This window comes from Chiloscyllium punctatum, chromosome 2 (genome assembly GCF_047496795.1).
Source record: "Chiloscyllium punctatum isolate Juve2018m chromosome 2, sChiPun1.3, whole genome shotgun sequence".
NCBI classification, from domain to species: Eukaryota; Metazoa; Chordata; class Chondrichthyes; order Orectolobiformes; family Hemiscylliidae; genus Chiloscyllium; species Chiloscyllium punctatum.
Window position 1 is genome coordinate 148,619,824 of NC_092740.1, and position 25,520 is coordinate 148,645,343.

A 25,520-nucleotide genomic window follows, 5' to 3' on the forward strand; every position below is an offset into this window, starting at 1 on the left:
AGTCAATTTAGGTTTCACAGAATGCTGTTTCAACTTGAGCACTAGGGGCCATAAACTCTACCTTATCAAGGTACACTTAGAAAAGAGACTTCCCCGAACCCCACTACTCAGTACATTTTAGTAATTCTACCTACCTCGGATTTCGAGGACGTATCATCTAAAGCAGAGTCATTTGCATCTACAACATCTTCAAATGGTGGCAAACTGGGCTTCTTCTTCTCCTCAATCACCTCATTTTCCGTTTTGACCTTTGCTCCCTTAACATGTGACTTGTCCTTCACGTGCTTCTTTTCAGGTGGAGAAGCACCGGAGAAGCTTTTAAACACAAGTTCAGAGCTGCCTTTCTTTTTTTTCTTAACCGAAAGTTCATCAGAGTCTGTGATGGGAGGTCTCTTGGTTGGAGCCTTAACCTCCTGCTGTCCACCTCCTGTCGCACTTACCGGGTTGTTTTCCAATGATTTTGGTTCTTTTGACATCGGTTTTGGTTCCTTAAATGCGGTCTTAGGAACAGTTTTTTCATCTTTTAGCGGCTTGTTTTCTTTGGGTTTCTTTGAGAACTCTTTGGAAGTTTTACTGTGTTCCCTGGAAGGTTCTTTGAAGGCACTTTTGTGCTCTTTCGAGTCTTTCGATGGTTTGTCCTTGTGCTCTTTCACGGACTTGTGGGGCTTCGAGAAGGTGTTACTGCTGTTCGTGGTGCTGCTCTTGTTTGGATCCTGGAAGACAGCAAAGACCGAACAAAAAGCTTTATGTACCTCAGCGTGGAAATATACTCAAACACAATAATGTGGAGTTACATTACTAGGAAAAGTGAGAAATTAGTCTCAGACCCCTGACAGTAAGTCAAAAAGCTCACAAATGGTCTTTTTCAGAAATGCAGAGATACAGGGATAGCAGGAGAAGACAATCTCACACTAATGCACGATGTATGCGGTGGAACATTGTTTATTTTCATATCAGGCATTGCACATAAATAACCACCACTTAGGACAGGCGGGTGAATGATGCTCTGCACCCATCATGTAACTGTGCTCTTTCAGATGCATCTTTAGCAAGCAGTTATCAAGGGAAAAATCCCCATTACTTTTGTCAATCTTCCCAACCTTTCCTTTAAAAGATACATTCTTCACACGTTACACTGCAAAATGACACTAATGGGATTGTGACGGATAGCACTGCGACATACGAGATGTCTATGATCACGTCTAGTGCTGTGGTGTATCGACCAAGACAAGACATGGGGAAGTAGGCAGAAGGGGAAACATGATGTCATTCCCGCTTTCAAGTTAAAATTCATTTCTGTTTTACAGCTGTTGTGTGAGAAAGGAGATTAACACTGGAATTAGACATCTGACTTGCAGCATGTATTAAAACATTTCAAAATCGAGAGATAAAATGTTGGTGCTGCTACCCAACAAAGGCGTGACACCCATCATTCTTCCCATTAAAGTTTGAGCAAAACTCACATCTGTTTAAAAATCAGAGGAAAAAAAAGTCTGGTTTCCCAGGCACACCATGCCACCACCCGTCTCAAATTCTAAGGCTTCTAAATCTTGGTGACACTAGTGCATAGTATCTCTGGCAATAAACCACCAGACTTCGGACCACACACACACATACACACAGAATGCAGTTGTTGTGCAGGACCAGTAATTCTAATAAAAAGGAGAGGGAGAGACTGTAATTAAAATGACATGTTATTGGGCATTTTTCATGTTGTGAATTCAGACAACCAAAACATATTTTATAACATTTCTCGTAAAATCCGTATGCATTTATTCCAAACTTCAGAGATCGAAAAGGTTTGGTTTTTTAAAAACAGAAACAGATTTCCAAGACACTGGTTTTCTGCAGCGACATTAAATTACAATTACTAAATGGAAGGTTACCAAATATGAAACAAATTACAAGTAATATTTCAGTTTAAACACAGTGGCGCTGAATGGAAAAAAAAACCTAATTTTGGAGAAAATACAAACAGATCTAGCAAATTTCATAAACCAACTCTTATCCAGTTCTTTGCAAGAAATTAAGACATAGTTAAGGCGGCGTATAGGAGTCTTACTTTGATCAGTCTTGGCACAGATTATAAAATCAGGGAGGTGACACAGGACCTTGGTAAGATCAAAGCTGGAGTATTGTGTGCAGTCTGGTCACCGAATGAGATGAAGGATGTGATTGTATTGGAGGGGGCACAGAGGAGATTCACCAGGATATTGCCTGGGATGGCACATTTCAGTGATGGAGGGGCTGGATAGGCTTGGGATGTCTCCTTTGGAGTGGAGAAGGTTGAAGAGAGAACCTGATAGAGGTGTAGATATAAAGAGAAGAAATAGATATAGATATATAGAGATTATAAGGGACACGGACAGGAGGAGTAAAAAGTGGCTTTTCCCCTTAGTCCGAGGATCAATAACAATTGGGGCATTGTTTTAAAGTAAAAAGCAGGAGGTTGAGAGGAGATTTGAAGAAAAAAGTTTTCATACCTAGAGAGTGCTGAGGGCATAGAATGCACTGTCGGGGAGTGTCCTTGAGGCAAGAAATCTCTCAGCCTTGAAAAAGGCATTTGCGCGAGCACCTAAAGACCCATAACTTTTATGGCCCCAAGGCAGGAAAAGAGGTCTAGTGTAGGTAGTAGAATATTTTTGTGCTGTGGGATGGCACAGTGGCTCAGTGATTAGCTCGGGTTCCCTCCGGGTGCTTCAGTTTCCTCCCACAGTCCAAAGATGTGCAGGTTAGATGGAATGACCATGCTAAATTACCCATAGTTTCCAGGGATGTGTAGGTTCGGTGGATTAGCCATGGAACATGCAGGGTTACATTTATGGGTGTGGGTCTGATTGGGATGTTCTTTGGAGGGTCAGTGTGGACTCAATGGACCAAATGGCCTGCTTCCACACTGTAGGGACTCTACAATTCTAATGATTTTTGGTGGTACAGACTTACTAGACCAAAAGACCTCTTACTATATTGTTGCATGAAATTAACTCTCAACATGAAGAGGAAATGGAAGGTGAGTCAGTGCGTATTGTTAAAGGCAGTGATAGCTAGACTCCGAAGTAAAGGTGCGAAAGGGATTTGGGAATAGTCAGCAATGTGGAGCAATCTGACCAGATAGGATCTTACTGAATGGGGGCAGGGGAAACAGGCTCAAGGGGGTGAGTGGCCAATCCTGCTGCTAATTTGAAGATTAGTAAACACAGTCAGGTATTACAGATGAACCAGCCACCACCGAGTGCAAATTACTTGCTGGCCAGTATTCAGTACGGAATGGTGATGAAAGTGGGGCCAAATCCACACCAGGACTGTGCAGGGAAGCAAAGAAAACTGGAATACCATTGGCGATAGCAGGTTTAATATTTCAGGGAATGGCGAGGTCCTTACGTGGTTACACAAACGAATCCAGCATAGTATGTTGCTTCCCTGGTGCAACAGTGGAGGATGTTACTGAATGACTGCTCTCTGTGGGAGAGCATTCCTCAGCTCAACAATCCTCAAATATTCTCAAAAGGAAAACCAGTTCTTGTCTCTTTCAAGTTTGTGTCTTTCAATTTTCCTTTGGATTGAAATGCAATTGGACTGGTTTTAAAAAAAATTAAGCAGTGCGGAAAGGATTTCTGCACTTGACATAGAAAGGAAAAATGAGCTCCCAGCACTTATTGTAGCAGCTGTTGACATTATTGTTTATTCAAACAATGAGGAAAGTTTAAATTGTTGCTGAAGTGGAATGAGGTATTGTGCACAAAATGGAATTCAGCAGGTATCAGGTAGCTGATTGGTCTGTGGGATGGTGGCCAACTGTCAATGATGAAGGCCTTCTACCTATCAACAACTGTGACTGGTTTCCAAGTGGCTGAGTAGCTTATGGATGAAGACAGTATAGCCAGAAGCCTGTGGGCCTCTGGTCAAGAGTTGCTATTTTTCTTGCTGCTGTTAAAAAGCCTAAAAGAAAGCTTGTTTATTTCTATCTTGCCAGTTACTGTAAGCTGTTGTATATAACACAGCCTGGGGAGACTTAATCATTCTGTGAGTGAGTGAAAGCAGCAGGAGGAGAGAGAATGAGAAAGCAGCAATTCCTGGTAGGCCAGAATGATTAGCTCAAATGAAACCTGTGGACAGGGACCAAAGAACTGCATTCCCACTCCTGCCTGCCATCTGTCACAATCAACTGCTTGTGTGTGTCTGGTTCTGTGTTTGTGCACAGCGAGTCTAATATGGGGTTTAGAGTTTTAACCAATAGAGCTATGCATCAACAGTTCAGAAGTGATTTTCTGTAGCTGGAATCCACTTAATACAAATTACTATGCAATAAAAATAAGTACATAAACCTAGTCTGTGCTTTCTACCAACCTGGGTCTAAAAGGGCTGGTAAATTTGGGCACTTCTGTAAAATCTTTTAACTTGTATGACAACTCTGGGAATAGCAGGACTTCATAACTGGTGTGCTACCTCTGCATGAGGTGACATTTCTCCCTGCAGGGGGAAAACATACTCCCAGCATCTCCCGGTCAAGTCCCCTCAGGATCGGACATTTCAATTATTTCCTCTCGTTCTTACGAACTGTAAATGGGTGTAGGCATAACTTGTTCAACTGTTCCTCATCAGATAAGCAATTCAACCCAGGAACGAGGGGACAGAACCTTTGCTGAACTGTTTCTAATGCAATTATATCCTTTCTTCAAAAATAAAGGAAAAAGCAGGCAAAATTATACATGGTTCTCTATAAGACCCTGTACTCTGCAGTAGAACATCCTAATTTCTATGAAGTTCCTTGTAATAAACAGTAACCTCCAATTTGCTATCCTTATCACTTCCTGTGTCGCCTTAGTAACTCTGATCCATGCACCAGAACATCCAGACCCTGCCATCCTTCAAGTTTCTGCAATCTCACTGCATTCAAACAAAACACTACTTTTCCATTCTCCTTTCTAAAGTGGACAAGTCCAACACCGGCTCCTCCACATCATAAAGTGGACAAGTTCACATTCCCCACATTACACCAAATCTGCTTAGATTATTTTATCAGCTCACCTATAAATCACTTTGTCGACTCGTTGCCGCTTCTTGACAACCGACTTTCCTATCCTAAAATAAAACAAAGAATTGCGGATGCTGGAAATCTGAACACAAAATAGAAATTGCTGGGGCAATTCAGCAGGTTGAGGTTATAGCAAGAAGTTGGATAGGCTGGGACTTATTCCCCTGGAACATAGGAGACTGAGGGGTGACCTTACAGAGGTCTATATAATCACGAGAGGCATGGATAGGGTAGCGAGTGCTACAAAGATGTACCTTTCAAAAAATAAGTTAAAAACAACACAGCTACCTTTCAGCACCAAGTGTTCTAAAAACAGATATAGTGTAACCTTATGGTCCAGCATTTAAGGTAGCTGGTTGCCTGGAGACAAAAATAGATTTGAATTCGGCCAATCCTTTCCAATTATTCCCCCCCCCCCCAAAAAAAAATACCAAACTCCAATCAAGTTTGAATTTAGTATATTGACAATCTTAAAAGCCAATGTCACAATCTGATGTTTTGGGGGGGTATAAGACTTGGGGAAATTGAACAATTAAGAGGAGAACTGCCAAGCCACCTTCATGTAAAGACTGCCCGAAAAAATAGCTCTCTTAAAAAGGTACCTTTATCGATCAGTAACCTGTGAAGCAGAATCCCCAAGAAAAAAAAACACAGGATTACAGAGAACTGAAAGCAGCCTGGTTTTGAGAGAAGATTTACAAAACAAAATTTCTTAATCAGGAGTTTTATCGAACCAGTACTGTAGAGGGGAAAGTAAAAGATAGGTTAGAGGAAGGAGTTGTAAATAGTTGTTTGTTAATTATTCTCTAACACTAAGAAATAAAGTTGTTAATTTTTACTTGAAATAGTTCTTGGCCTCAAATTTTCACAGAACACTGCATGGGATAAATAACTTAAACCAGCACTGCAGAAGATAAGGAGGTTTACCCAGTGTCTTAACAATAGTGACAGCTTTTCCCCATGGTAGGTGAATTAAAAACCAGAGGGCATAGATTTAAGGTGAAAGGGGAGAGATACAAGGGTCCAAAGGGCATATTTTTCACAGGAGGGTGGGGAGTGTCTGGAACAGGCTGCCGGGAGAGTTGTGCAAGCGAGTACAATTTCATCATTTAGGAAACATTTGGGCAGGTACATGGATGGGATAGGTGTGGAGGGATATGGACCAAACGCAGGCAAATGGGACTAATTTCATTGTGAAAACTGGGCAGCATGTGCAGGTTGGGCAGAAGGGCCTGTTTCCGGTATTCTACGACTCTGGGTCTGGCTGTATCTGTGGGAAGAAAGCAGTGCTAATGTTTCAAGTCCGGAGTTCTGATGAAAAGTCACTGGACTCAAAACACTGACACTGTTTTCTTCCCACAGATACAGCCAGACCTGCTGAGTTCCTCCAGGATTTACTGTTTTATTGTTTTCCTACCCTCATTCAATCAATCCCCTCAACAAAGTCCTTGATATCGACTGTAAATAGTTCACAAGAACATAAGTGAGATTGGAAGTTGCAGAGACAACTTTCCAAAACTCCTTAAAATCAAAATGCTGGTGCCAGAGGACAAGAGAATTCCAAATAATTTACTCCCTTTTCTGAACAAGGGTAAAGGCAAGTCCAGCAATACAGTCAGTCAACGTCGCCTGGGTGATGGAGAAAAAATGTCTAGAAACACTAACTCAAGGCAAAATTAATAATCATTTGTGAAAAGGCAATCAATATGGGAAAGCCAGCCTATTTGAATACGGAATAAAAATCCAAAAGAACTGCAGATACCAGAAATCGTGAGCAAAAACAGCATTTGTTATAAAAGTTAGGAGATCTGATAGCATCTCAGATCTCTTTTCCCTTGTTGGTTCCTTCCTCACTTGGCCAGTGCACTCACCAGTGCCATATTACTTGCCCTTCACTCCTCCCTAGAACATTTGGACACCAAGAACAGCTACATAAGAATCCTACTCATTGAAGGCTGAATTGTAGTCAACACTATTATCTCCTCGAGACTGATGACTAAACTTAGGGATCTCCAGTCCAGTGAGACTTCCCCAGAACACAGTTCTAAATACAATGTTGGGAACTGAAGGGATTGAATGAATGGCAGGTAAATTGGAGGGTAGGGGAGTAACAAAAACAGAAATTACTGGGGAAACCCAACATTGGAATACAATATCCCTTCCTCTGTTTCCTCTTCAAGGCATCCAACAGGTAAACTTCAAGGGCATATTATATTCAAATGTTGGGTTTCCCCAGTAATTTCTGTTTTTGTTACTCCCCTACCCTCCAATTTACCTGCCACTCATTCAATCCCTTCAGTTCCCAACATTGTATTCAGAACTGTCTTCTGGGGAAGTGTCACTGGACCAGAAATGTTAACTCTCCCCACAAATGCTATCAGACCTCCTGAGCTTTCTCAGCAAATTCTGTTTTTGTTGGAGGAGGGATAAATGGGCTTCGAAAAGATATTTGGAGAAAGTGTCACATGACAGACTTGCAAATTAACTCAAAGGAATAAATGGGACAGGATTTGGATTGATTTGACAGTGGCTGAGTGACAAGGAGAGAGAGAGAGAAAATATATGGGTCATAGATGTTTTGTAGCGAAGTGCCCCAATCAACCAAGGGTCAAGAGTTAGGACTCCTGCTCTTCCTGAAAATTGGCATAACTTAGACTTTCATATACAGAGCACAATTTCCCAACTTGTGGATGATAATTAAACTTGGAAGCATTGTGAACTGTGATGAGGGTAGTGCAGAACCTGAGAACAAAAAGACATGTTAGTGGAATACAGATAGTTCTTCTAAAAAGAGATGATTACATTCTTGTGCAACCCCGCAATTACAGAAAAATTGTGCTTTAGAAACAGCATTTATAGTGTTGGCAATGTAATCACGTTACAGCCAACGCATGTTTTCAAAGTTCACACTGAAGAAACAGTGTCCCCAATTTGTCAATCACACTACAATGACTTTGCGTTAACGAAACGAATATTATAACAGAATGACTCGAACACAGAAAAGCAGCAGCTGGAACTTTTTGTCGAGAAATGAGCAGTGATTCATTTTAGTAGGAAGCACACATAGAGATAATATAGAAGGTACAGTTCAAAAGAGGGTACAGGAGCAGAGAGATCTTGGAATCTATCCATAAATCATCGAAGGCGGCAGGACAGGTTGAGACCAGGTTAACAAAGCGAACAGCTTCCTGGACTTTATTAATAGAGGCAAGGAATGCAAAAAGTAAGTTGTGTTGAATTTGTAATATAGAGGACTGGGTTCGCATCAGCTGGGCGTAGGGTATTTGGTTTTGATCTCCACATTTAAAGAATGATGTGAAGCATTGAAGAAAGTGCAGAAAAATGATCACAAGAATGGTCCAAGCATGAGAAACTTTATCGACGGAGACGGAGACGGAGACGGAGACGATCTTCCATTGGAAAATTTGAGGTAGTGAAAATCATGAGGAGACTGGACAGTGTGGTTAGGGACTTACTGGTCTGAGTGGATTGAGAACTAGGCAACAGACTTAAGGGAACTGACAACAGAAGAAAAGGGAGACAGGAGAAGAAACCTTGTACTCATGGTGTTTAGGGAAGGAAATCTGCCATCCTTACCCAGTCTGACCTACATACGTCTCCAGAACCACAGCAATGTGGTTGACCGTCAGCTGCACTCTGGGAATTATGGATGGGCAATAAAAGCTGGCCTAACCAGCGATGCCTCCATTCAGTGAATGAATAAAAGAAAAAACAGTGAGTGGTTAATATCTGAATGCACTGCCTGAAGTGTTTGGTGGAGACAGGGTCAATCGAAAGGATTCAGGAGTGAACTGGATTATCGTCTGAATAATAGTAACAGGACTTCAACAAGGCCAATGTGAGATGAATTTTCTCCCTTGGAGAGCCATCACAGGCACAGAGGGCTGAACAGACAACCAGCATTCTGTATCAGTTGTGTGATATGAATGACCTACACTTCTGTGCGTAGGCCGCAATTTCAAAACGTGACGATGACAATACTTGAAATATTTTATCTTTCTCTGTACATTTACAAGCTGACAAAAACAGAGGGGGCAGACATGGCAGCTGGAATTTAATGCATAGAGTGTGTGAAGTGATACGTTTGAGAGAGAAGGTGCAATAAAATAAAATAAAAAAGGTGCGGGGACAGGAGGACTGAAGGCTAATTGTGTACCACTCAAGGTTGCAGGTTAGCTTAACAAAGTGTTAAAAAAAAATGAGACCTTGGTCTTTATAACTCAAGGGATTGATTGGAAGCATCAGGGGCTTATGGTCAACCCTGATAAAACACTGGTTTAGTCTCAACTAGAGCAATGTCTAACTGTTGGTACCACACCTTAATGAAGGATGTCAAGTCTTGACAGTGGATGCAGAAAGAATTTTCAGAATGATTCTAAGGGTGGAATATTTTGTCTGGATGGTGAGGTTGGATTTTCTAGGCTGCTCTTCTGACAAGATAAAGAAGTGGAGAGGAGATTTCATGGAAATGACTAAAATTGTGCCCGGTCTGGATAAAACAAAGAAAATGTTTTCGGATGGTGAAAATACAGGTAATCAGATTTTTTAAAAATTCATTCACAGGATCAGGAGGCTGTTGGCTAGGCCAGTATTTATTGCCCACCCCTAATTGCTCAGGAGGTAGTTAAGAGCCAACTACACTGCTGTGGGTCTGGAGGCACATGTAGACCAGATTGGGCAACGAGGGCAATTTCCTTCCCTAAAAAGGATATTAGTGAACCAGATGGGTTTTTCTGACAAAAACATAGATTAAGAGTCTAACGATGACCATGAGTCTATGACCAAATCAATTTTGTATCCAACTCGCCAACTCACCACGGGAGTCCATACGTTATGACCTTCGAGACCAGCCTACCTTATTAAATGTAAACTTGTCCCTTGTAAACAACATCCATTGCCCTTTCCTCAACATCTTCACTGCTTCCTCCAAAACCTCAATCAAGTTTGATAGACAAGACATCCCCCAACCAAAGCCATGACTATCCCTAATAAATCCATTATTGCCCAAATCCAAGTAAATCCTGTCCCTAAGAATCTTCTCCAATAACTTCTCTATCAATGTGGTAAGGCTCATCAGTCGATAATTTCCTAGATTATCTGGTGCCATTAAGATTGTGAAATTGAAAAAAAAACAGCAAAGAGGAGACTGAAACTGGTGTCAATTGATGACAGATTTAGTAGATTAGGTAATGATGGTGTAATGAACATTCAATTATTCTGCTTATTTGCAACATCCCTTGCTTTCAAGCTTCTGGTGTTGATGAGGAAAGGCAAGCATCTGCACCCCTTACACCTCTAAAAACATTGACTGCTTGAAACCACTAGGAATTCAACATAATACATTAAAAGTATATCACTAAGTTTTCATATGCATCACATGTTTGGTCACTTGGAAAACAGACATTGCTTTGCCATTTGTTATAGCGATTTAACTCTCTCATCAAGTAGAGTGCCCCAAGGCACTGGTAACCATGGATCACCTGGAACTTACACGGATCCCTGGCAAGTTTGACAAATATTAGTGGTTTGCCATTGCCTTTTGCAGCTAGGCTAACCAGGAAACCCTCCCACTCTTACCACCCGCCTTTAAGTGTACTGGATGGGATTACAGGCTGACAAGCAATCTGTTTTGCAATGTTACAAATGCACCTTCCATGCCCATCAACCCCTAGAGTGCAACTTGACCCATGAGCCTCTGACATGTAGGATTCTTAAGGAGCTTGACAGGTTTAATGCTGAGAAGAATGTTTTGCCTCATGGGAGAGTCGAGGACATAATCGCAGAATTAAGGGGCACCCATTTAAGACTGAAATGAAGTAGAATTTCTTCTCTTGGAGGGTCTTTGGACCTCCTTACCACACAGCTGTGGAGGTACATTCCATGTGTAAATTCAAGGCTGAGATCAATAAACTCTTGATCAGTACGGGAATCAGGGGTTTCAGATGAAATACAGAAAAGTGGACTGAGGAAGGGTGGATCAGTCATGATGTTATTCAATGGTGGGTGGAATAGGCTCATAGGGCTGAATGTCCTCCTCCTCTCCCTATTTCTTATGGACTTGGATGCAGGGGTCACTCCCACTGTCGCTAGACATCTAGTGATGTGAGTACCTTCCAAATATTACCAGGTGATCAGATAAGTCAAACTGTTTATATACACATCAAACAAATGATTCCCCCACAAAGACAAGCTCGAATTCACTGGATGTTCATCTATTTACGACCACTCAGCAAACATATGTGCTGACTCAACTTTACCACTGGCTTCCTGATATTTTAATTGAAACAAGAACATACCCCTCCTGCTTTCAGCAATTTTCGACGGAATTCCTCCGTTGGATTGTTGAACGTGAGTTTTTCACATCGGAGGTGATTTACAGGCGGATGTCCTTCAAGGTGCAGGAATAAGTCATAATCAAACCGTACCTTCTTGGGCTCTTCCTAAAGAAGAAAAAGGATAAAACTCACTGCGCAAGGTTTATTATCAAAGATTCAAACTTAGGCTTTTAATTCTCCTACCTACTATGACCAAGCTAATTTTGTATCCAACTTGCCAAGTCACCATGGGTTCCATGTGATTTGATCTTCTGGACTAGCCCACCGTTTGGGACCCTGTCAAATGTAAATCCTATGTAGACAACATCCACTGCTCTACACTCATCAACCAACTTCCTCAAACAACTTTATCAAATCTGTCAAACAAGACCTGTCCTGCTTAAAGCCATGACGACTGTCCTGAATAAATCCATTCTTTTCCAAATCTGAGTAAATCCTGTCCTTGAGACTCTTCTCCAATCATTTCCCCACCACTGACACAAGGCTCACCAGTCCATAATTTCTTGGATTATCCCTGTTGTCCTTTCTTAAGCAAAGGTACAATTTCTGTCAACAAGAGAGTTCTCAAGCTTGGTTCAAAAACTCTTCAACTGGTCAAATGATTACTAAGTTGAATCAAAATTATCACAAAGTAGTCAAACACCTGGATATTCACAGGGTTTGTGCTGCTCATTGCTGTAGTATGATTTACAGCACTGCATCTCAAGTAGGATACTGCCAGCAGAAATAAGGTACTAAACAACTCCTCAGTACAGCATCAAGTTAACACCAATATACCGGGCAACAGCTCAAACTATGGCACAATCATAGCAGTACGAGTTTACACCTATCACTTTTCAACACCTAATCCCAATCCTTGTAGTGCTCTGAATGGATCCCTATTTACGCACAAGCAGCAGCAGCACATCTTCTGATCAGTGTCTTCACAGGTTTCTAAGCTCAGTGCTGATTTCAATAATCTCAACACCTAACTTCCACCCCATTTTATTTCTGGCTTCTTTATTGGTTTTGGTTTTGGCGGTCTATCTGATTTCAGTCAGCAGCGTTCATCATTCTGCATTATTCGGTTTCTTTTCTTGTTCTGTTCACACTCCCTTTCAGTTTGCACCAATCCTTTTGCTGTATCAGGTCTCCTTTCCTTCACTCTATCACGCTTCCTTTCTCCACCAGCCTCATGCACATTCTTGAAACCCATTATCTCCTTCATGTTCCAACGCTATTTCTAACGATTTAACTCTTAAGCCAATAACACAACGCAAAAAATTTAGGGATAAAATTTCAGTGACGTCTAAAGGTGAAAGGATGCTTTTTGGACTGGAGCAAATAGCAAGGATTCTCTTTTAATTTCCTTTTGATAAGGAACAAGCAGTCATGCAGTTCAACAAATCAGCAAAAGAAAATTTGCTTTTCTTGTTTTCTTTGGCAGAGCTGCTCTGTTGAAGAGAATCTCTTTGAAAGGTCAGACTATTATACCACTGTATTGGCAAGCAGGGATGGGGAGGGAAAGAATGACAAGTGATGGAAAATGCTTTGCACTTAAAGTATTTTAAACCAAACTCTGAAATGGTTTATCCTGCTGAAGAGCAGCAGTTTTCATATTTAGACCAGTCATTTACATTGAAATATTTGTTTACAAATTTTAAACTGGCTCCAAACATCAAAAATCAACAAATCCATTATTGGCACATCCAATTCTTCTGTTAGCACTTACATTTGTTCTGATGGATGAACCAAAGCCTTATCAAACACATCACAGCAACATGCCCACTGCCTCCATTAGAAAGAGGGTGGTACGTGTATGGAATGAGCTGCCAGAGGATGTGGTGGAGGCTGGTACAATTGCAACATTTAAGAGGCATCTGGATGGGTATATGAATAGGAAAGGTTTGGAGGGATATGGGCCGGGTGTTGGCAGGTGGGACTAGATTGGGTTGGGATGTCTCGTCGGCACGGACGGGTTGGACCGAAGGGTCTGTTTCCATGCTGTACATATCTACAGCTCTATAATCACACTTATGAATTAACAGCAACTGAAGCAAAGCCATTAACTCAGTCAATTATTAATTGCAATTTGACAAATTCCAAGTAAAAGTTAAATTATTTGATCAATAATTTTATATATTTTTTTTCAACAAACAATTATTTTAAACTTCATGATTAGATAGATAAGTGTTGAAAAATGGGTGCTGCAAGCAGTTTATTAGCTGCATTAGCAAATACATATGTATGTTCTTTTCATTTATATACATGGCAGGATAGCTATTTTGCTTAACATTTCATCATATGAAACAGTTTAGAAGTATTCACCTTCCTCACCAAACCATAGTAGGGTCATTCCTCGTTCTAAAGGATATAGTGCTGCACTTGCTCGAGTTCGGCCAATTCTTTTTGGGGGTGGAGGGGGGGGAATGATGAAGATGAGAAATTTATACTTTGTTACCAGCTAAAAACTCGTGTTGTTATGCAAATCCTATTAATGTTCCACTGCAAACTTCAACAGTCCACTTATTTCAGCATACAATAGACTTCAAAAGCTCTACTGCAAAAGAACAATTTTTAAAAAGTCAGTTGAGAAATTTATCCTGTTGTCATTCCAACAACAGAATAAGAAGCACACGCTAATGTTAGATATCAACGTCTTTACCTTGTTTCTGAAATACACTTCAATCGGCATTATAAAACCAGCGTATCCAGACTCCTCCACTTTGTATGGTGGATCCTTGCACACTGCACTCAAAAAAGAAAGAGATTATGAAATAGTTCAGAATAGGAAATACCTATCCTGAAATAAAGGTAAATAATGGAATGCAATTAAGTCAAATCTTCTTCTTCGAGGATACGAAAAAATTGCAAGCAACTCTTGCTATCACATGCAAACAGGAAAAGAAACAGAATAAAATTTGGACAACTTGACATAAGTTGATTTTCCACACTCTGGGCATAGTTAAGCTTTCCCACCAACGAGAAATCAGAGTGCCATGCTTTGCCAGTGAACAATGACAATTATACAAATCCAGATCTTGAGATGGACCAACTCGGAACTTTCTGGATCAATTCCCAGAAAGCACAACTCAACAGGAAAATCAGTCCCTCGTAAAAAATCTCTAAGAAAGCTATTACATCCATAAACCTGAACAAGTCCAGAACCTTCTTGAACCAAGCACTTCTCTTTCATTCATAAATGTCTAAAATTGCCAAAGATGATCACCACCCCCTCCCCGCCCCCCAAAGGAAAATGGGTTATTCCAGACAAACTTATTGCTCGCTAACTGCTGGAAAGTACCTTAAGCAACAGAGCTACTGAGAAACAATAAAAGAAATTGCTGGGAAAGCTCAGCAGGTCTGGCAGCATCTGTAAGAGAGAAATCAGAGTTAACGTTTCCTGTCTAGTGACACTTCCTCAGAACAATTGAGTTATGATTCACAGTTGTGATATATCTGTTTCAGTTTACAATGCAAAACTGAACGAATGATTGGTCTGTCTTGGGTACAGAGTCAGAGAGATTTACAGATTGGAATAAAATATCTTGCCCAAGATATTAAAAATGTCCTTCATTAAATCTGTTTATGCTTCAGAATTAAACTGTAAAGTTGTAGCAAACAGCCAATCAAAATAAAATGAGAAAATGCTGGAAATAAATTACACACTACTTGGATTGAAATGCGATCATGCACAAAGCTCTGTCCTAGTCTGCCATACTCATGTGCCCTCTACCAGGAAGCAGACACTTAGTCAAAAACACCTGACACTTCACTGCAGTATATGTCCTGTGTTGAACTCACTTACATGTGGTACACAGGAAATATGGTGCCAAAAGATTCACTGAGGTGAGTAATTCAAAAAGGAATTTAAAAGAACTGCTACTGAAACCTTTTTTTTAAGAAACTGCTGAAGAGAAAACAGCTGTGGATTTTACCCAAGGAGCGACCACGGGGATGAGGGAGATAACTAGGAGCTAGGAATTTTTTGCATCAATAAATGGCCAAAATATGCAATAACTACAGATTTGTTGAGCAAACCAGAGCAAGTACAAGTTGCTTCTCTTTCTCCACTGTTGGGAAGAGGTTGTTTTAAACTATATTCCACTCCAAATCTCTCTTACGTACAGAAGAACATACAGCAGAGATTTTAGAAGCTATAGAGGCATGCCTTCAGCCACAACTTAACTTTATACATGACAAGTCCATATTCAATATGAGGTAACAAAGTGAGAGACGGTTCATTGATCATACATAATGTCATTAGCTGGAGTTTGCAGAAACTTGTGAATCGATGCAATTAAGAGATGAGCTAAGTGGACACAGGAATTTTGAAGAACAAAAGGGATCTATGAGTGCAGGTTCATAGCTCCTTGAAAGTAGAGTTGCAGGTAGATAGGATAGTCAATGCGGTGTTTGGATTGTTTTCCTTTATTGGTCAGAGGATTGAGTACAGGAGTTGGGAGGTCATGTTGCAGCTGTACAGGACATTGGTTAGGCCACTGTTGGAATATTGCGTGCAATTCTGGTCTCCTTCCTAATGGAAGGATGTTGTGAAACTTGAAAGCGTTCAGAAAAGATTTACAAGGATGTTGTCAGGGTTGGAGGGTTTGAGCTTTAGGCTGAACAGGCTGTTAGGCTGAACAGGCTGGGGCTCTTTTCCCTGGAGCATCGGAGGCTGAGTTGTGATCTTATACAGGTTTATAAAATCATGAGGGTCATGGATAGGATAAATAGACAAAGTCTTTCCCCTAGGATGGGAGAGTCCAGAACTAGAGGGCATAGGTTTAGGGTGAGAGGGGAAAGATAAAAAAAGGGACCCAATGGCCAACCTCTTCATGTGTATGGAATGAGCTGCCAGAGGAAGTGGTGGAAACTGGTACAATTACAAGATTTAAAAGGCATCTGGATGGATATATGAATAGGAAAGGTTTAGAAGGATACGGGCCAAGTGCTGGCAAATGGGACTAGGTTGGGTTAAAGGTATCTAGTCGGCATGGACGAGTTGGACCGAAGGTCCTGTTTCTGTGCTGTACATCTCTATGACACTAGGACTCTTTAAAAGAAAAAGAAGTGAAAGCATGCTTTGGTGAAGCCAAGTCTGCACTCAGGAGAGAAACGGACCTGTGCAGAAGTGCTGAAGTTGTCGTCAAAAGGTAGAGCATTTTCACAAGATGGTTAAAACAGGGGTGTCGAAGTGGGCTAAATCAAGTCTGCTCCCCCATTCTATGAGGTTATACTGTTTGTCCTCAACTCTACTTTCCTGCCCTTTTCCTGCAACCCTCAATTGCCTTGTTGTCCATGTCAACCTTGAACATATTTCACGATCCAATCTCAAACTCCTCCAGAGTAAAGAATTCAGCTAAAAATAAATAAAAGGTTTCTCATCTCAGTCTTGAACATGCAACCCCTCATTTTGGAGATTATGGCCTCTGGGGCCAGACTTTCCCACAACAGGAAACAAACTTGCCACATCTATCCTATCAAGCCCTCTAAGAATTTTGCATACTTCAATAGAGGTCGACTCTCTAATGATTACAAGCCCAATCTACTCAACCTCCTCTCACAAACCTGGGATCAGCTCCAGAGTGAACCTTCTCTGGTCAGCTCCAATTCTTCTTTCCTTAGGAAATGGGGCCCAAAAAACTGTTCAGTATTCTAGCTGTGGTCTGACGAGTGCCTTGTATAATTTTAGAAAAACCTCCCTATTTTTACATTCCAATCCTTTTGAAATAAAGGCAACATGCCATTGGCCTTCCTGATCATCCGCTGAACGTGAATACTAGCTTGTGATTCAGGCATTTCTACCTCACTCTGTGCTGAAGTTTTCTGCAGTCTTTTTTTCCAAATTATAGTCAGCTCTTCTACTCCTCCTGCCAAATTGTACCATCTCATAGTTCTCCACTTTATATTTGTTTCCAAGTTGTTGCCAATTCACTCAACCAGTCTAAATTCTGTCACCCTCAGTACTTGTCTTCCCACTTATTTTTGTGTGATGTGCAAACGTTGCTATGATACATTCACTTTCCTCATCCAAGTACACTGTAAATAAATTGTAAATACACTTTAATAATTGTAAATACACTAAACAATTTTTGTCCCAATTCCTGTACACTCCATTCCTTACCAACCTGAACATGTTCCCCTTCTCCCAACTCTTTACTGCTGGAGTTATTGAAATCTCCGTCCATGCTAATACACTCCCACAATACCATGGGGTTTCACCTTATTAAGCTGTACCTTATCAAACCCCTTTTGTAGACCTACATTACATCAACCAATTTCCATTTATCTGTCATGCTTTTTCCTTCCTCAAAAGGATTCCACTAAAATTGTCAGATATATTTCCCCTTCACGAGGCCTTTTGCATGATTGTATTCTGTACTTCCAAATCTTTCAATATTATACCCTTTAAAGTAGACTAACATTTTCCCTAACAGTTATTCAGCTATCTTATTTTTCCTTCTTTTTGGTTCCCTCACCTTTGGAAGAAGGCATCAACATTGGAAAACTTCTAATCTTCTGGATTATTGGAAGATTACTACCAGTGCGTCCACTACCTCTGTACCCATTTCCTCGAATGTACTAGAACGTAAACCATCATATGTGGGGCATTTATTAGCCTTTGGACCCCTTAATTCTCTAGTACTCATGATGGAGCAGACTAGATGTCCATGATGTTGACAGAGAGTCGGTCACTGTCCTACCCTGGTGTCCAGAGTAATGGCATATCTGCAAATACCACAGAAGACATCATGTGTAAGAGAAGGCACGCTCAGTGCGGAGAAACCTGTATCCCCATTGCAAAGAAGTTGAACAATTTTGCACATGGGTGGGTGGCTGAAAAGCACAAGATGATTTAAATGGCCAATGGAGAGATAAGGACTCAAAATTCTGATGAACCACTGAACTAATCTGTTGCATGGCATGCAGCAGATAGGGCAGAGATGGAAGTTTACGACTGCCAACATGAGGACTAACCGCAGAAGGAGAACGTCAGATCAATGTAAAATACCAGACACTGGTGTATCATGAAAGGTCATACCTTCAAGATGGCTCAACTTGGCAATTCAAAAACGAAGCCCACAAAAGGAAGGTTCAGCCTGTATGATGGCACCACACTCGTGCCAACAGGGCAGATTATTCTGTCGGCCTACTGTGACAACATGAAGGAGGAGTTTGTCGGGGTGTTATGAACTTACAGTGTTCTCAGGGCCCAGACTAAAGCAGTACCATTCACTAAGGTCAAACAGCTGGTGACCACCATGCCAGTGCTGAAATACCACAACGTAAACTGTGAAGCTACCTGCCGTGTGACAACAGTGAGAGAGCACTTAGAGCAATCCAAATGCATTCACACCCAAAAGGTGCTAACATTAAAATACTCTTCCAATAGCATAACAAAAATCAAGTGAAATCAGAAGCAGTGAAAGGCCAGAGTGAAAAATAAATAAAAATCCGAAGTGGAGCAGCAGAAAACCAAATTTCATTTTGATCAAACAAGCAAAACCATTGCCAAAATGTTGGAGCATTCAACAATCTCAACAAACATCAGCCCAAATGCTAACTTGGGAGCACGCTAAAGCAGTTGTCTCAATCGTATACAGATGAGCCAGAATGAGCAGCACAACCACAGGTACATCCTGCTCCTCGGATGCTGCCTGACCTGCTGTGCTTTTCCAGCACCACACTCCTGACTCTGATCTCCAGCATCTGCAGTCCTCACTTTCAACCACCGGTACAGACAGGGGCCAAATCACAGGGTCCTCAACTGATCCACTGCCTTTGGTGATGCTAACTTTCTGCCTCAGTATCTTTGCCTCACCTGTTCCCCTCCATTCTTATGGGGCAAGTCTTATCTGACTTGAGACAAAAACGTTGGTTTTCCTAGCAAATGCGACCACCAATGTAAGCTTAGTGTGTGCCTGACACAAACTGAATAAGTCTTTTTAATGATTACAGTCATCGTCTCGTTAGATTGGATATGCAAACAAACAATAGTAAGAGAAAAAGGTGATGACAATGATCATAACAAGGCTACCATTTAGTCTGTGCCAAGCACTGATCAGGTAATATACACATCCCAAGCCAAACCACTTTCTGCATAAGAACCTTGCTCCTGCATAACCTGTTTTTTTTTAAAAACCAGTCGCCTTGAATCTGCCTTTTCTGATTATTGATCCTCCACCAGATCATCATTTTATTTTTTCTACCTAAACCCTTCATTTTTTTTTAAAAACACACATCTGTCAAGTCTAAGCCCGCATGCTGTTGCAATGATTACTTTTTGTGGCAAAGTTATCTCTTAACTACTGCATAATTGCAGCTACTTCACATCACTGAAGGCATCTTAATTGCTTTGGTAGACACAGTCGGACGTGCCTTTTGGGAAGCAAAATTCCAGCACAACATTCTAAAGGTGCAATCTGTGCAGAAGAAGTGAAAGAGTTAATTGCCTCACCATTATATTGACAGCAAATACTGACCATTTAGTGCAACAAAGTCAAAATAAAAAGATGGGCACACATTGAAGCATGAGAATTTGGTTCCACAAATATGAAGCTTGCCAAGCTGCAATAACTCAGCACAAATTTTTCTGGCAGTATAATAGATTATATTTTCTAATGAACTATTTCCACCAATTCAAAATAGGAGCTGAAAACAAGCTGACTAGCCGTAGGCATTTGCTGGCGCTCAAGAAAACATAGTTCCAGGATTTCACGTGTAATCAGATTACCTCAATGTTTAACATAAAACACAGTGTGACTGGTCAGAATTTAATTATGCTTATTGGTACATAATTCGAGTGTTTCCATTTGGTCGGAGACTTTAGGCAGGTAACTTTGCATGCTGTTAATTATTAGTCAAGATGGAAAGCAAACTTATTTTCAGTTTGAAGGGATACACCATTTCCAAGAACAGAGCATTTCCAAAATAGGAAAAGACCATTATCATTGATCTTATACCCAGCAATCTTCTCAGACTTCATTCATTCTCTTTCTCAACGAGGTTAGAGATCGCAAACTTAATTTTCAAACCCTCAAGTAGTAATCTGAATGGACAAGTGCATTGCTAGCATCAACTTGGCTTTACTGACCTGCCTAATTTAAAAATTTATGGTATCATGTATTGAACCCTTCACCATAATTAGCACTTTAACCTTTTCTGCAAAAACATTTTAAACTTCAAAAGAGATGCTTCATTGCTCCTTTTCAAATGGAACAATTATTTGCAAATGTTAACAACAGATTGATGAAGAAAAATATTACATAACTCTGAATCACACTTACGCTTTACTCTTTTGGAAATGAATTGAAAAGGAAGACTTAAGCAGACCAGGATTGAGGACAGCACAGCTTAATATCTGTACAAACAGGTAAAATTGTTAACATTTTGACAATATCTGCAAACAGTCAATAAACGGCACACAAACTAAGACCACCCTTATGGATCATTTAAGTAACATATTAGTAACCATGACTGGATCTTTAAAAAGCAGAAATTTCTAATCAACTTGCGCAAAAGCACCAACCAAAAGTCACTTAATGCACAAAGCAGCTATGTTCGAGACTGATACCTACTAAATCTTGTTGCAGGATGAGATATAGTAGAACTTTAATATAAAAAGCAGCACACAAAAACGTGGTGGTTCAGGCAAAACGTTACATCCTTTAATAACATCCTCAACAAGGAAATGCAGGTGCTTCACTGCTCCATTATTGCTCAAAGTACCACAGCCAAATCAGACCTCCTCTGGAAATCTCAGCCAGGCCAGAGGTAGTATTCAAAATACTTGACACACAGCTATCTTTAGAATTTACTCATTCTCCATAAGGTGATTCAGTGGAGGCAAAGCTGCATTGTGATTGCTTGCACAATTGGGGGAGTTGCTGGATTCCTTCAGGAGGTTATTCCAAATAAACAAATCTAATATGACCTACAATCATGGACAGATTAGAAAACAGAAGCTGCAGGGTCTGTTTCTTAATGAATATTTTAAAAATAAAATTCTGGCTCAAAGACTTGGAAGCTTTGATTGCAATATTTCTCATCAGGAGTCCAAATCCCATCGTGCTATCTCTGGGTCACTGAAATCAATATCATAACCAAACATTAGTTCACTGGCTACACGGCTGGTTTGCAATGCAGACTAATGGCAACAGCGTGGGTTCACCATGCACCAGGAATTGGTGAATCATCGATGTGGTTATCATGGAGAACTCTCCTTCTCAACCTGTCCCCTGGCCTGAAGCATGCTGATTCTCTGGTTAAAAGCACCACCAGTCATCTCTTGCTCACTCACACACACACTCTGTCTCTAACCAGAGGACAGCTCTATGGTCTTCACCTTTGTCATAACCACAGTTCATTACTCTGCCACACAGATTCAGACTGGGCCAGGAGAGACCTCTTTTGATTTAAGACTGAGAATCCAACTGGATTAGAGGAGGTGCTGATTGAATACTACCCTCACATTTATAATCCACTGCCAGATTGTAATCATTGTAACTTTCTGATGGCTAAAGATCAATCAGCTTCATGTGAATAAATGGAAGAGTTATCACAGTAAACCCCCCCATCCAAGCTTAAAACCTTTCAGGGAAAAAAAAGAAGAAATTTTGACTCATCATGCTCATTGCAATGGTCTAAGAAGCAGTGCCTACCAACTGAACCAGGACTGGCCTTTACTTTTTGGGTTTATAAACCAGTCAAGGGATTTGTCAATCGGGCTCCAAGATATACAAAATGATAGGGGAGCAGATACCAAATACTTAGTGCCTTAAGAACACTGACTTGCTAGAGTAGTTTTCTGCCCTCATCCCCAGCCCCTTGAGTTCTTTGACGGAAATTTACTTGGAATGCTTGACGTTGAAGATAAGTAATAGATCCAATAGGGGCAGTTGGAATGGAGATACGCTAGTTTTAATCACATTAACTAAAAATACAAACCTTGCTGCTTTGTACTTCAACATGTAGATCAATACACAAAAAGGTGGTGGTCAAGTGGGTATAGACCTGATCATGAGCTTCGAAATTATAGTGGGAGACCAATCTGCTGCGGGTTGTTCACAGTATTGCTATATATTGTTACAAACTGGTGATCTACTTTCAAAATTGATCTCATTCGTATTGTTTGTCGATAAAATGTGGAGCTGGAGAAAGCACGGCAAGTCAAGCAGCATCAGAAGATAGGGAGAATCAACTTTTCAGGCAGGACTCAAGGGTCTTCTGATGCTGCTTGACCTGCTGTGCTTTTTCCAGCCCCACACTTTATCATCTGACTTTCCAGCATCTGCAATCCTCACTATCCCATTAGCATTATGGCAGGTCCATGCAACAGATGGATGGATCTCCACATCGCTACAAGGTCGGATAGGATTCTGTAGGAGTGACAGTCAGGACAGATAAAGTGGAAAAATAATCAAAACAGCCCCTAACCCAGATACAGTCTAATATAATCAGGGCCTCTGCTTAAGTTTTGCCAAGCTCTGACCTCATTTTCCAATAAGCCTGGTGCTGCCCCTGGCATGCCCCCCTACAGTCTGGATTCAACCGCAGTGGAGGCCCTGGCTAGGTGATGACAGTAGAATGGAGTGCTTTGTGGGTACAGATTGCAGGTAAACCCAATTCTGCTTCTCTGCTGTGGATTCCTAATGAAGGGCTCTTGCCCAAAACGTCGATTCTCCTGCTCCTCGGATGCTGCCTGACCTGCTGTGCTTTTCCAGTGCCACACTCTTGACTCCTCCAGCTCCTGCTGACAGCTGACACCACAGCTTGGATGCCCAGCCTTCAACTACTTGAAGTACAGCCGGTTCTGATATAACACGAAAGTTCTGCTCTTGTGCAATCTCCCTTTATAAGGAAATTGTGTAATAGCTGCACTGTTTAAACTAATGGGGCCAGAATTGCATTATAGCCAATACAGGTAAGGAAAGTTTGCATTCTACAAATCACGCCCTAAATCCTTCAATCACGTTAAAGAAATACGTGTTATAGCAGAACTGACTGTATATCCCATTCAGCACAGTGGTTGTGACGGAGGACTTCCTCAAAATGAAGGCTGGATTTTTTTCTTTGTGCTATGGTCACTCCTACTAATACTATCATAAACAGATGCATCACTGCAGGTGGATTGCTAAGAGGGAGGCCAAACAGGTTTTTCCCTTGTTGGTTCCTTCCTCACTTGGCCAGTGCACTCACCAGTGCCATATTACTTGCCCTTCACTCCTCTCTAGAACATTTGGACACCAAGAACAGCTACGTAAGAATCCTACTCATTGAAGGCTGAATTGTAGTCAACACTATTATCCCCTCGAGACTGATGACGAAACTTAGGGATCTCGAACTAAGCCCCACTCTCTGCAACTTGATCCTCAGTTTCCTGACCCACAGGCCACAGTCAGTGAAGACTGGGGACAATATTTTATCCTCACTAACACTCAACACTGGAGCCCACCAGGGGTGCGTACTCAGCCCCCTACTGTACTTACTGTATACCCATGACTGTGTCGCCAAATACCAGCCTAATGCCATTTACAAGTTTGCTGATGACACCACCATTGTAGGTCAAATCTCGGATGGTGACAAAATAGACGAGAGGTGGAAGATCTGGAAAAATTATGCACTGAGAAAAACCTAGCTCTCAATGCCGGCAAAACCAAGGAACTCATTATTGACTTTCAGCGGAATGTCACTCATGCCCTCCCTACACAATAACAGCACAGAAGTGGAATGAGTGGAGACTGTCAAGCTCCCAAGAGTGGTCATCAGCAACAAGCTTTCTTGGACTCTTCTTGTGGACACACTGGTTACAAAAGGCCCAACAATGTCTCTTCTTCCTCAGGCAGCTGAGGAAATTTGGCATGACGGTGAATACCCTTGCCAATGTTTATAGGTGTGCCATCGAGAGCATTCTGTCTGGATGTATCACTACCTGGTATGGCAACTGTACCGGTTAAGATCGGAGACTGTTACAGAGAGTGGTGAACTCGGCCCAGACAATCACAAAAGCTAACCTCCCATCTATGGATTCCACCTACCAGGCCCGCTGTCAAGGAACGACTGCCAGCATTCTCAAAAGATCCATCCCATCCTGACAATGTTTTTCTCCAACTTCTCCCATCAGGGAGAAGGTACAGAAGCCTAAACACACACCCAGCCGGTTTCATAACAGTTCCTACCCTACTGTTGTTAGGGTACTGAATGGACTCAAACTCTTTACATGCGCCTGTACCTGTGTTTTTGGTTTTCCCACTGTTTACCTATTATTTACTTATCTATGCTACTTAACTCTGTGATCTGCCTGGATTGCTCACAACACAGCTTTTCACTGCGTGTCGGTACATGTGACAATAAATTCAATTACCATAAGACCATAAGACCATAAGACATAGGAGTGGAAGTAAGGCCATTCGGCCCATCGAGTCCACTCCGCCATTCAATCATGGCTGATGCGCATTTCAGCTCCACTTGCCAGCGTTCTCCCCGTAGCCCTTAATTCCTCTAGACAACAAGAACCTATCAATCTCGGCCTTGAAGACATTTAGCGTCCCGGCTTCCACTGCACTCCGTGGCAATGAATTCCACAGGCCCACCACTCTCTGGCTGAAGAAATGTCTCCGCATTTCCGTTCTGAAATGACCCCCTCTAATTCTAAGGCTGTGTCCACGGGTCCTAGTCTCCTCGCCTAACGGAAACAATTTTCTAGCATCCACCTTTTCAAAGCCATGTATTATTTTGTACGTCTCTATTAGATCTCCCCTTAATCTTCTAAACTCCAACGAATACAATCCCAGTATCCTCAGCCGTTCCTCATATGCTAGACCTGTCATTCCAGGGATCATCCGTGTGAATCTCCGCTGGACACGTTCCAGTGCCAGTATGTCCTTCCTGAGGTGTGGGGACCAAAACTGGACACAGTACTCCAAATGGGGCCTAACCAGAGCTTTATAAAGTCTTAGTAGTACATCTCTGCTTTTATATTCCAACCCTCTTGAGATAATTCAATTCAATCCAATCATTACTGGCACTACCAATCCACTCTTAGTGTTGGGGCTTTGAAATACTCCACTCAGAGTACATTCTGTGACCTTGCCCCCCTCAGTCCGATTCCCAAGTATCGTTCAACACGGAGGAACACTGATTCATCA

General features: G+C 41.4%; 1 protein-coding gene across 2 annotated transcripts in view; it reads right to left on the minus strand.

Moving 5' to 3' along the window:
- mllt3 (MLLT3 super elongation complex subunit) overlaps nucleotides 1-25,520 on the minus strand; it is a 175,659-nt gene that overhangs the window by 96,376 nt on the left and 53,763 nt on the right. For both annotated transcript variants that reach the window (XM_072590202.1, XM_072590198.1), the window contains exons 3-5: nucleotides 14,036-14,118; nucleotides 11,353-11,496; nucleotides 135-713 (exon numbers count right to left, since the gene is read on the minus strand). In XM_072590202.1, coding sequence (XP_072446303.1) covers nucleotides 135-713; nucleotides 11,353-11,496; nucleotides 14,036-14,118 — 806 coding nt within the window. The remainder of the gene's footprint in view (nucleotides 1-134; nucleotides 714-11,352; nucleotides 11,497-14,035; nucleotides 14,119-25,520) is intronic.